Here is a 12,129-nt window from a genome sequence, read left to right as displayed (position 1 = left end):
CATAGGTGGCATACAGAGACTGAATAGAGAACGTTATTTACCCATTTAAATTTTTTTGAAGATTGATTTGAATTGTTTTTTAATTTATTTATTAAATTTGTCAGTCACTTTTTATTGCCCAGGGCAATAAAACAAATAGACATTAAACCCCACATAGATAACACTAAAACCAAAAGAGAAATACATTAAAAATATCCCGCTCACTTCTAAAAGGCCACAGATAGTCCAAGGTCAAAGGCCTGGTTATAGAGGAAAATTTTTGCCTGGTGCCTAAAGATATATAATGATGGCTCCAAGCAAGCCTCCCGGGGGAGAGTATTTCGCAAACAGGGAGCCCCCTCAGAAAAGGCCCATTCTCTGGACCTCTCATAGAGTTTTCCCCCTTTGTGCTTCCTGAAAGAATAAAAGCAGGAGTCGTGTGGCTTTGGATCCCAGCTCTGCTGATCCTGCAAGTGAACTAAATCTCTTTAAAAATGGAGATTTTACAACCTGCATCTGTAAAAGATTGCCTGATTGTTTTGTAAGAAAACCAAGTACTTTACTTTTTAAGCCATTTGGAACATTTTTCTTCTTCATTTTATTGCTAGTAAATGGAGACTTGTTTGCTGTGAATAAAACATTCACTTATTTGTAAAGCTAGGTGTCTGTGATTTATTCCAGCCTAAGTATTTTAGTGGGGAACATTTATTTAAAGGTGGACTAGGGCAGATGCAAATCTACTCAAGTTTAAATGTGCTTGGAGCAATTGCCATTGTGCTTAACTCTGCTGCTTGTTAGTATGAATCTCTCTTTCAACTCTCTCCTCCCTCCAACCATTTTTAGTATATATGATTGATGCATTTTTTGAATAATTGCTTTGATCAATTATTTTTTTTTCTTGATAATTTAGATGACACCTTTAGATTTTGTAATTATTTAAGTTATTGTTATTTAGTGATAGTATTACAGATGGACTGTAAGCCTGTTTGTGTTGTAGCACCCTGCTTGTGGTTAACGCTTAGCTGGAATGAAATATTTGTCAGACAAATAAATGAGAGACACAGTGGTATATGGTTACCAAAGCTCTGCCTTTCCAGCCCTGATGGCCAGCACTTATATTCCCTCAGCCCAGCCCCCTTGCTCCTCCTTTGGCTGCCTCTGTCCAATCAGCCTGGTTGAAATTCCTATTGGCTGTTTGCTAGAACCAATCATAAAAGATACACCCATTTCCTATTACCTTTTATGGGAGACAAAGAGCTATATTTCCTTCTATCTATAAATGGCAGACAAGTAGCCATATATCTTACATTTACCTCGACCAGGCACCTTAATTACCAGATTATCTTTGGCCTATTGCCCTATTGCCCTATTCACTCCAGAACAGATGGCTAAAGCAGATGGTGCATGGTCTTTAATTTTTATCTTAAAGAGATCTTGGGTTCACCTTCTCACACACCATCAATGAAATAAGAATCTAACATAAGAATCTAACATTTCTTACTTTGTAAATCCTTTGCATAATTACATTTAAGCCAATATATTTCATACATAACATATATAGATTTTTAGGAGGAAAGGCCTTTTCAAAGAGAAGGACTCAGTAAAACATCTTCGAAAGCAGCCTTTTTAGTTTACAACTCTTTTTCCTAGCCAGCTGTTTCTATTAGCTTTTGCCCTTTTTAACCTTATGAAAATGTGGCTCAAGTTTTAATGGGAGGCACAATAATTCTTACTATTTACCAACTCTTAATTGTCTTTGCAGCCTGATTGTATTTTGTAATTTGTATGGTCAGTGTGACCTTTTGCTCCTAGCCTGTAATTTCCTTTTACAACCCTGAGGCACTTGCTTAAACAGGGGCCCTTAAACAGGAAGATAAACAGCTGCCAGAGCACCCAGCTGGTTTATGCCTGGCATGAGAGAATGAGAGATACAAACATTTACAAATATATATATTTTAAGCTCATTTTAAAAATGCAGGTCTTCATCAGATGCCTCAGTGTATGTGTTTGCTCTCTAAACACACACACACACACACACACACACACACACGTTTGTGTGTGTGTACTTTCCAATACCAGAGTTCATGCAGACTACAGATTCTGCCTGGCAGTATGCTATGGTGTCAACTCAGTTACTTGGCAGTATCGTCAGTGAAGCTGTTGATGAGGGTCAACCAGGGTGAAGCTGTAGTTTGGGATAAGCTGGCTTGAGGCAGCAAAATCACAATGCTGCAGCAGGTGCTGTAATCAGTAGCACGAACAGCTCCAATTGCAGCTGCAGTATTGCTTCAACAAGGCTAGGCCTCTGATGTTATTTCAGCTGAGCAAATATGATGATTTGCAAAGGTCCACTCCTGAAACTGAAGATGCAAGGGTTTGGAGGAGGTGTTTCATTTGCAATTGCATGTTGTGAGGCTGTTAGATAGCCACACATTGCACCTATTGCTAGTGAGCAGACAGGCTTCGATGGACTGGCCATGCAGCTGGGTCTCCAGACTGATGGAAGGATCTCAACCACAACCAGTAACAGGTTTGATGTTTGCCAACCTGTCCCCTTCCTCTGAGGGAACTTCAGGTGTGGTTCAAGTGCTATAAGCTTTCTTGAAGGAAAATGCTTCTTTGCTGAAATAGCCATGCAACCAAACATAGATTGCCGCATATTGGCCGACAAACATACCTGTAGCCAAAGAGCTACATTTTTGCAATTAATGCACACAGTTGTAAAATGTATCAGGCAAACAATGGACAGATAATAGGGAGGAAATGGTGGAACTCTGATGATGGCTGACTGGGAACAGTTATGGACCACAGGTATGAAGTTTACGGCATGTGATGTCTTAAGAGAGAATATTATGAAAATGGTATACAGGTGGTACATGACCCCAGTCAAGCTTGCAAAAATCTATCATCTGCCCGATAATAAATGTTGGAAATGTAAAGAAACTGAAGGTACATTCTTTCACCTTTGGTGGACGTGCCCAAGGATTAAGGCTTTCTGGGAGACGATATATAATGAATTGAAAAAGGTATTTAAATATACCTTCTTGAAGAAACCAGAGGCCTTTCTCCTAGGCATAGTCGGCCAATTGGTGCCAAAGAAGGACAGAACTTTTTTTAAGTATGCTACAACAGCAGCAAGAATACTCATTGCAAAGTATTGGAAGACACAAGATCTACCCACCCTGGAAGAATGGCAGATGAAGGTGATGGACTACATGGAACTGGCGGAAATGACTGGCAGAATCCGAGACCAGGGAGAAGAGTCGGTGGAAGAAGATTGGAAGAAATTTAAAGACTATCTACAGAAATATTGTAAAATTAATGAATGTTAGAATGATGTTGGATAGGAATTAAGTGGTTTTCAGCTGTAATACTATAAGGGAATATGAAAAATGGATTATTAATAGGTAAAAATTTAACGTTACAATAGCTTAAGATTAAAGACTAGGATAAACAAAGAGGGTAAGGATTTGCTGAACCAACAAACTGAACTGGAATACAAAAAAGGGAGGCGTGAGGAGGTCCGGGAAATAAGCTAATGAAAAATAAGTAATGGAAAGAATGAGTTGTTTTTAACCATTTTTATTTTGTATTTTCTTACTTTTTATTTTTATTTTGTAATACTTGGAAAATCTTAATAAATATCTTATAAAAAAAGAAAGAAAGGGTGGAACTCTGCAATGAATAAAACATGACTAGTTTAGGACATTTACATTGGTTTCCAGAAGAAGGGGTCGTCTTATGTTTGTTCCCCAAAACTCAATTAAGTTTGAAGCAAAATGGCCAACAGAACTGCCTCCAGAAAAGGGTGGATTTGGAGCATGCACTGTTTACAGGATCCTGAGAGAGGATATATAATATGATGATGTTTTCCAAAGTGTTATTGTCACTGCCCTCCTGTTTTAATTATTGCTATTGTTCCATTCTTGCAAGGATTGCTGCTTCTGTGATGGAATTCCCCTTTCTCTCCCTCCAGTTTGTGCCCTCCAAATCTGTCCTGGGGTTTCCCTGACTCTACAGAGCAGGTTTGGGGAGAGTGCAGAGAGGAGGATGGTTAGTTCAGTTCAGTGGCGTAGCGTGGGGGGTGCCAGGGGTGCCAGCCGCACCGGGCGCAACATTTTGGGGGGCGCGTTTGGCCGGCCCCCCTCAAGGAAGCGGGAACCTCTCCAAGGCACAGCGTGCCGTCGGTAGAGGAAAAAAGCCGAGCAGCAGCAAAGTCGGGAGGAGGAGGAGGTGGAGCGAGCCTGCTAATTCCTTGCAAAGTCGGGAGGAGGAGGAGGTGGAGCGAGCCTGCTAAGAATTCCTCGCAGCTGGCCATCCAACCTCCAGCGAAGGAGGGCCCCGCTCCACCTTCCGAGGGAGCCTGCTAGGACCCCCGGCTCCCTGCAGGTGGCTCACAACCCCGGCTAGCCCGGCCGGGGCTCGGGGAGGATGGGAGCCGCCTGCTGGGCTGGCACAGCTGCGTGTGAAGGCGCGGAGGGAGGCGCTCCCAGGGCTGCCGGCGGCCTTTCCCCGCACGCGAAGGAGCAAGGGCGGCGGCGGCGGCGAGGCTGCGCAACAGCCGCTGCGTGAGAACGAGCCCTTGCCCAGCCCGGGGGACGATCCGGAGGCCCTCTCCGAGCGCGTCGCGTGTAGCCAGCCTGCCAGCCAGCCAGGGTGGAGCAAAGCGGCGGAGTGGGGAGAGGTTGCCCTTCTTCGCACGCAACCCCCCCCGTCACGCCTTAAATCCACCCTCCCACAAACTAGGAGCGAGCAGCTGAGAGGGAACAGCTGAGAGCCACGAGCAGCTTTTTCTGAAAATGCCCTTTTTTAAAAAAAATAATCCTAAAATTTATAAACCGCTTGACAGCTACAAAAGCGGTTTGCCAAGAGAATAAAACTGCCAGGAAACAGTGGTGTAGCGTGGGGGGTGCAGGGGGGGCCGGGGGTTAGGGTTAGGGGGCGCAAATCCACGGGTTAGGGGGCGCAAATTACTTGCCTTGCCCCGGGTGCTGACAAGCCACGCTACGCCACTGGTTCAGTTGCAGAAGTCTTGCCTTTGTTGGCTATGCAACCCTAGAATTTTATCATTTTGCTTTGCTATATTGTAATCAATCCATTAATCAAAAGCATTTCCAGATGTCTAATTTTAGTAAGTCCCTAAATGGTATGCAAAAATATGCTAGTTTATGTAGTTGTTGTTGTTTAGTTGTGTCCGACTCTTTGTGACCCCCTGGACCAGAGCACGCCAGGCACTCCTGTCTTCCACTGCCTCCCTCATGCTGGTAGCTTCGAGAACACTGTCCAACCATCTCGTCCTCTGTCGCCCCCTTCTCCTTGTGCCCTCCATCTTTCCCAACATCAGGGTCTTTTCCAGGGAGTCTTCTCTTCTCATGAGGTGGCCAAAGTCTTGGAGCCTCAGCTTCAGGATTTGTCCTTCCATTGAGCACTCAGAGCTGATTTCCTTAAGAATGAATGGATAGGTTTGATCTTCTTGCAGTCCATGGGACTCTTAAGAGTCTCCCCCAGCACCAGAATTCAAAAGCAGTACGTAGTATGTAGTAATTGATTGCAATCTGTGTTGGTTATTATTCTACTAGAAAAGTTGGGGGTTGGACTAATGATCCTCAGGAGTCCCTTCCATCTCTACAGTTCTATATATTAGCTAAACTACATAGCACTGTATTACAGTGGTGCCTCGCAAGGCGAAAAGAATCCGTTCCGCGAGTCTCTTCGTCTTGCTGTGATGAGTGGGACTGAACTGGACAGTCTGTAACAGGGAATAGTAAAGTCCTGTGTTGTTCAGACCAGGGAGCAAGCTTCACAAATAGATTTTTAGGGGTTAAGCAGTGCCCTGTGCCCTGTAGCTATTGAGAACCTTCCTTGGTAAGTCTGGCTGTTATTCTGGTAGGTCTCTTCTCAGACCAGAGAGCTTGGTGGGGGAACACAGGATAAATCCCTGCATGGAGCACCTTGGATTCAGGATCTGCTAAGCTTGCTCGAACCCTGACACAATCTGGAAATAAAAACCATGTTGGTGGATGTCTTCCTTCATCTCTGAGGCTTTGAAGGAACTTCAAAATGAACAAGAAAATCTGAAAACATTTTGCCTGCCCTGTGCATGCTTGCAGTCTCCATTCAATGAAAGCTCATCACGAGCATTTTAAAACAGAACCATTTTCTTTTCAGCTTTAATAGCTATGGTTTAGAAGAAGAAAGCAGAATTCCTCTGATGCAGTGCCGAGGCTTTAAGAACACTCTCTGGCTTGGGCAAATGATCTTGGCTTTCTGTTTCCTGACGCTGATCTGTTGCCCCTAAGGAAAGCTTATAAAATAACAGGATGGAGAAGAAGAAAACCCCAACCCCAGCCTTTTCAATAAGCAAAAAGGGATTTTGCTGATTTGGAATGAGAGCCATAAAGGGGGAACGATAGATCAATAGCTCCATGTAGATCTTTATTGTTCTCAGAGATGAAAAGCCTGCATTTTTTATTGTTATTGTTTTTAAAGAGTAGAGCAATGGTATGATTGGTGGAGGAGGAGTTGCTGCTGCTTACAGCATAAACATTATAGGCTCTATGCTTGGAAATTTGAAGGAAGAGATACCGGTACTTGCAATTCTTGTTTGAACCCCCCCCCCCCGTCCCCCAGTGCTAAAGAGGGATCTGTCTTTGGCTGTGGTTGAGAGAGCTTCATCCAGCAGATGGGAGATCACATTGCCACCAAAGACAGGGAATCCAAAGTTATACTTTTGTGTCAAAAGGTTGGAGGGGGGGGGGCAAAGACTCTGATTTGGCATACACAGATTGCAGAACACCTCTTAGGTTTTGCTCTGAGAAGGCATGCAAAATTGTTGCTATTATTATCATTGGATTTCTAGCCTGCTTTTTAGAGGGGAAGTAAGGTAAAGGGATGCGGGTAGCACTGTAGGTTAAACCACAGAGCCTAGGACTTGCCGATCAGAAGGTCGGTGGTTTGAATCCCCGTGACGGGGTGAGCTCCCGTTGCTCGGTCCCTGCTCCTGCCAACGAAAGCACGTCAAAGTCCAAGTAGATAAATAGGTACCGCTCCGGCGGGAAGGTAAACGGCATTTCCGTGCGCTGCTCTGGATCACCAGAAGCGACTTAGTCATGCCGGCCACATGACCTAGAAGCTGTACGCCGGCTCCCATGGCCAGTAAAGCGACATGAGCGCCACAACCCCAGAGTCGTGCGCGACTGGACCTAACAGTTGGGGTCTCTTTACCGCACGACTCTGGGGTTGCAGCGCTCATGTCGCTTTACTGGCCGAGGGAGCCAGCGTACAGCTTCTGGGTCAAGCCCTAGGTTCTGTGGTTTAGACTGCAATGCCACCCGCATCCCTTAGAGGGGAGGTATACCCCCGCAATCTGAAGGCAGGTTACAACAGACCAATGCAAAGCAGCATGAAAGTTCCAAAGTGTAAATCTTTATCTCTCTCTCTCTCTAAAATAGCAGCAGATTAAAAAGTTCTTAAATAGCATAACAATAACCAATCAAAAGCAAGCTGGGATAATAAAAAGTTTCTGGAGATTTTCCAGGGTTTTCTTGGGTGTGTCTGCACCGACAGCACCACTTCTTTTGCAGTCCGCAGTCGCTTTTTTTGTGCTGGCACTTTTACCAATGTATGAGTACCAGCACCTCATTGTGGGCACCACAATATGTCCATTTTACAGGAAAAAAGCTGGTGATGCTCAAATACAGCCCCCCCCCAAGCAAGGTCAAAGTACAGATGAAAAAGCAGGCAACACTACCCCTCAAAATAAACAAAGCCTCCCACCAAACGACCCCCAATAGTAAAACCACCTCAATTAAAAAACAACCACACCAATTGGGAGGATTAGTGGGCCTAGACAAGTGCCAAGGTGTGTGTCTGAGGGAGTTGTGCTGACTATGGACACAGCATTGGGGAACTCAGGATTAAATGCTAAATCACACAAGTGTGCATGCAGATGTGGGTGGCAAATGGGGAGGGAGGGGAGAGAGAGAAAGATAGGGAGGTGTATGAAAGAGAGACATTTTTGACCCTGGAACCATCCACCACCAGCTTCAGTCCAACCAAGCTACCAAGATGTGGTCCTCAACAGTTCTCATAATTTCTCAGACATGGTTCTCTAGCTGCTGGATTACAACTCCCATCATCCCTCGCTGCTGGTCCCGTGAGCTATGGATGATGGGAGTTGTAGGCCAGCAACAGCTGGGGACCCAAGTTTGAGAAATACCGAAAGGGACTGCGGCCCTTGGCAGAAGAAGGGTTCCCCATCCCTGGCCTAGACTAAGGGTGTCAGGAAGTGACAACAAAAGGGAAAGTTATTAATATGCAACAGGCTACAGTGGTGTGTAGGGATTTGGGTTTTTGAGCAGAGGCAGAAGTACCCAGTTCAAATCTTCCCGCTGCTGTGAACTCACTAGCTGCCCCCCTCCCCCTGTCTCAGCCTCAAATGCTTATCTGCAAAACAAAGGAGTTCCTCTTTCAGAATCCAATCCAAGATTCCCCCCCCCCCCGCTTATTTTAAGACTAGTACTCTCTGAGGAGAGGAACCTGTGTGTGTGTGTTACAGGTAAGAATTTGCATGGCAGAATGCTGCCCCCCAAAAGGAAAAAAAGAATTCATTCCACAAAGAAAATTCAGCACCAGCCATCCCTGTCTCATCATCTCCATGACAGGCTTGTTTTCTATGTGTAGAGATTTTCATAGAATCATACAATGGTAGAGTTGGAACATCTAGTCCAACCCCCTGAAATGCAGGGATATTCAGCCATACAAAGATTGAACCTGCAACCTTGCCATTATGAGCACCACACGCTAGCCAACTGAGCTGATGATTATTGCTGATGTTAAGAACATTAAAAGAATATGAGTCTGCACCAGCAGTTCAAAGTGATACAGCCTGAACAAATCACCTGATTGAGGTATAACCCGACAATAGTGTAATGAAGGTTGTTGTTGATTGGCTTAAATTCGTGCCCATCTCCTCTTCTCTTGTCTTCCATCACCACTAGATCTTATAGGGAAGATACACACACAGAGAGACACAGCACCTCTAGAACTGTGTGCTTCTGTAGTGTCTAAAATATGACACTTGACTAGCCATTGGTGCAGCAATAAAACTGCTGGCGCACTGGCAAAGCTGAGCAGGGTGCAGTCTGGTTTCAAACAGAATGGGGACCACCTTAGTGCCAGGTTAAACCCTGTTGAGGCCCCCAGGCAGTCAAACTCTCCAGGTGGGGGTGAGGCAGGGCTCGCAAATTATCTCCTAATACATGTTTTTTATTTTACCAACCAACCATTTTAAGAAAGCAATTTTATTTCAAGATCAATTCAATTTTATTTTGATCCGTTGTCACAGGGCCCCGAAAAGGCCTGGGGCCCATAGGCCTACTCTGCCTATTTGGTAATCCGGCACGCAACCCTGTGTTGAGATTGCTGTGTTGCAGGGGTTGGACTAGATGACCCTGGGGTCCCTTCCACCTCGATGAAAGAAAGCAAGTGAAGAGGGCTGCTTCAGGCAGCGCCGCTGCCCCTCCCGGAGCTCTAGCTTCCTCTGGAGGCCTGGGGAAGCGCGCAACTCCCGCCTGGCGCGCAAGGCGTTAAGCGCAGAGGGGAGGGGCGCTGCTTGCGTCGGGGAGCGCGCCGCCTTCCCTCCCTCTGCAGACCCATTGAGACACACCAGAAAGGAGAGCGAGCGAGGCGGCACCATGACCGAGACGACCAAGACTCACGTTATCCTCCTGGCCTGCGGCAGCTTCAACCCCATCACCAAAGGGCACATTCAGATGTTTGGTGAGTCCTTCCTCTGCGCGCCCGAGCTCTGCTTGCTGGCGGGGCCCCTGCCTGCCTTTCTTCCCGGGTGGCGTTGCTTGCTTTGCTGGCTCTGGTCCAGGAGTCGGGTGGAGGAGGCTGGCCGGACCTCTTTCCCGGCTTGGCAGATCTGGAGGAGGAGGAGGAGAGGTTTCCTTGCTAGGACCAAACTGCTGCAGAGCCGGGCAGGAGGGCTGTTTTGCGCCCTGGGGCCATCCCAGGGAGGGGCAGCGGCTCTTCTGGACCCAAGGGAGGGGGCGCAGGAAAGCTTAGGGGCTTCTTGGCTTGCGGGTGCGCGCGTGGGAAACAGGATAGGGAGCGTTTAGTAGCGGCGTCAGGAGAGAGACAGTGTGGGGCTCTTGAGATCGGGAGTGCCAGAGCTGCCCGAGGAAGGGGCGTGAGAGAGGTGATGTATTGGCGGCTGGGTTCTTCTGGAGGAGGTTTTCTGGGGGTTGGAGCAGTCGGGAGCGGAGGTGGGGGGGGGAGCAGGCTTGGGAGGAGGAGGGTGGGGTGTGTGCGGCGGAGCGGGTGGGGGAAGATGAGATGATGGCTGATGGATATGCAGGAGGATGGATGGATGAATGAGAGGTTTGCCTGGTAGCTAAGGGAGGGCGCTTGGTGTCAGCAAAAGGGGAGGCGTTTGCAGAGCTGGTTGTTTGCGGATGGGGAAGCTCTGCTCCTTGGGAAATGCCAGCCTAGTCACCTGCCACTGAATCAGTGAATGAAGAGCCCGGGATATGAGATCTCCAGCTTCCTCCTCCTGATCTGGTTACCTCTCTTAGTGGGGTAGCGCCTTTATTAGCCACTGTGCTGGCAGAGAATCCAGCACAATCATACAGAGAGCCAGATTTGCCAAGGGATGTACATTCTGCAGGCAAGAGCTGAACGCTGAAAAGCCTACTGGAGTGACAGTGTGTGTTTGTAAACATGTACTTGTTGCAGTCAGGCTTTACATGCTTAGAGATATACTTCACATCTTTGGCATACCCACAGAACAGCCCCATACTGTGCGAAATGGCCCTGCCCCCTCTTGTACATGTCCACATTGAATTAAACTGGAGTATGCAAACTAGGAGGAGATACAATGCGTTTTTGTTGGGGGAGACTATCTGAAATCTTGGATCACAACCTCAAGAGGGAGTTTCATGCCAATGGCTACCTCTAGTCTCAGGCTGGAGTGTCAGCTGTTGGTGGCTGTATCGACAGTGGCATGATGTTGCATGCGTGTTTGTATGTATGTGTCAATCCTGTGTATACACAATGGCTGCTTCAGTTTTGGAGGCCATACTAAAGAGAATTAAAGGATGATAATGAGGGTGTGGGTGTGGTGTTGCCTCCCCTCTTTTAAAAAGCATTTGTGTAGATATGGTGTGCTGAATCTAATCAATTATAGCTATTTTGCATATAGCACCAGGGTCAGTGAGTGTCATCTTGCATGTGTGTCTTTGAGGTCTGTATAAAAGAAGAGGCTTTTTAAAATGGGGTTTGTATGCACGGGCAGGAAGGTGAAGAGCTGTTTGCTGTCCATGACTGTAAGTGCTGAAATTACTTCACAGCTGAGAACAGGAAACACTAGCCTTTTTCCATCACTAGAAGTCTAGAGAGATTGTTGTTAAGAGATTGACCGGCCTTGGAAATACTGAGTGATGTTGATGATAAGGTGCACCTGCTTGGAACAAGCTAAGCAGCTGACTCATTGAGAAATTAGTGAGGTCAAAGTGGGAATTGCGATAACAACTCATTTCTCAGAAAAAACGTGTGCCTATAATCACAATAGAAACACACAGTGGTAAAATTCACCCTATTCTCATTTGGTTTGTAAATACAGCTCAAGTCTCAAAAAAGCTGCCTATGCGATGGAAATTCACTAGACTCTCTCAATGCAGCCAGAGGAGAAGACTTTCCACCAATTCACACCAGAAGGGGAAAATGCACAGAATTATAAATAATGCACATGATGTGCATGTTAAAAATTGATTTGTGCCTGCTCTGAAGACCACTCTTCTCCTTTCTTTTCAAGAGAAGGCCTGGTCATGCGTTTACAACACTGGGAACATTCTGTGATCCACCCCCCCCAAAAAAAAATCAATCAGAGTTTTGGCGAAGGTGAGGTCAGGGTTGTATTTAAGACACAGCCCAACATTTAAAGCAGCTTCCAGAAGAGCCACTGCTCAGAGATAGGAGGAGTTTGGCTTTGTACATCAGCATATGCTAATACTGTTATGCAGATGAAATAAATCTGAATGAATGCAATAATACATTCCCTGATTGTAAAATGGCGCATAATGAGAACCAGGAAGTCATTCCCCCCCTGCCAGGTGCCTGCTGGCTTACAGATGCTCTTATTTCCAT

The 12,129-nt window shown here is 46.3% G+C and overlaps 1 protein-coding gene across 4 annotated transcripts in view; it reads left to right on the top strand.

Annotated features, from left to right (window-relative positions):
- The window catches only part of NMNAT2 (nicotinamide nucleotide adenylyltransferase 2), a 78,575-nt gene that overhangs the window by 11,073 nt on the left and 55,373 nt on the right, over positions 1-12,129 (top strand). The window contains exon 1 of one of the 4 annotated variants that reach the window (XM_081193323.1): positions 9,607-9,759. The exons of the other annotated variants lie outside the window; for them this stretch is intronic. Coding sequence (XP_081049449.1) covers positions 9,675-9,759 — 85 coding nt within the window. The 5' untranslated portion in view covers positions 9,607-9,674. Of the gene's footprint in view, positions 1-9,606; positions 9,760-12,129 lie in introns of those variants that run through there. 4 annotated transcript variants of the gene reach the window in all.

Source organism: Podarcis bocagei (genome assembly GCF_964188305.1).
Source record: "Podarcis bocagei genome assembly, chromosome: 5".
Lineage (NCBI taxonomy): Eukaryota > Metazoa > Chordata > Lepidosauria > Squamata > Lacertidae > Podarcis > Podarcis bocagei.
This window is presented reverse-complemented; position numbering and strand designations above follow the sequence as displayed.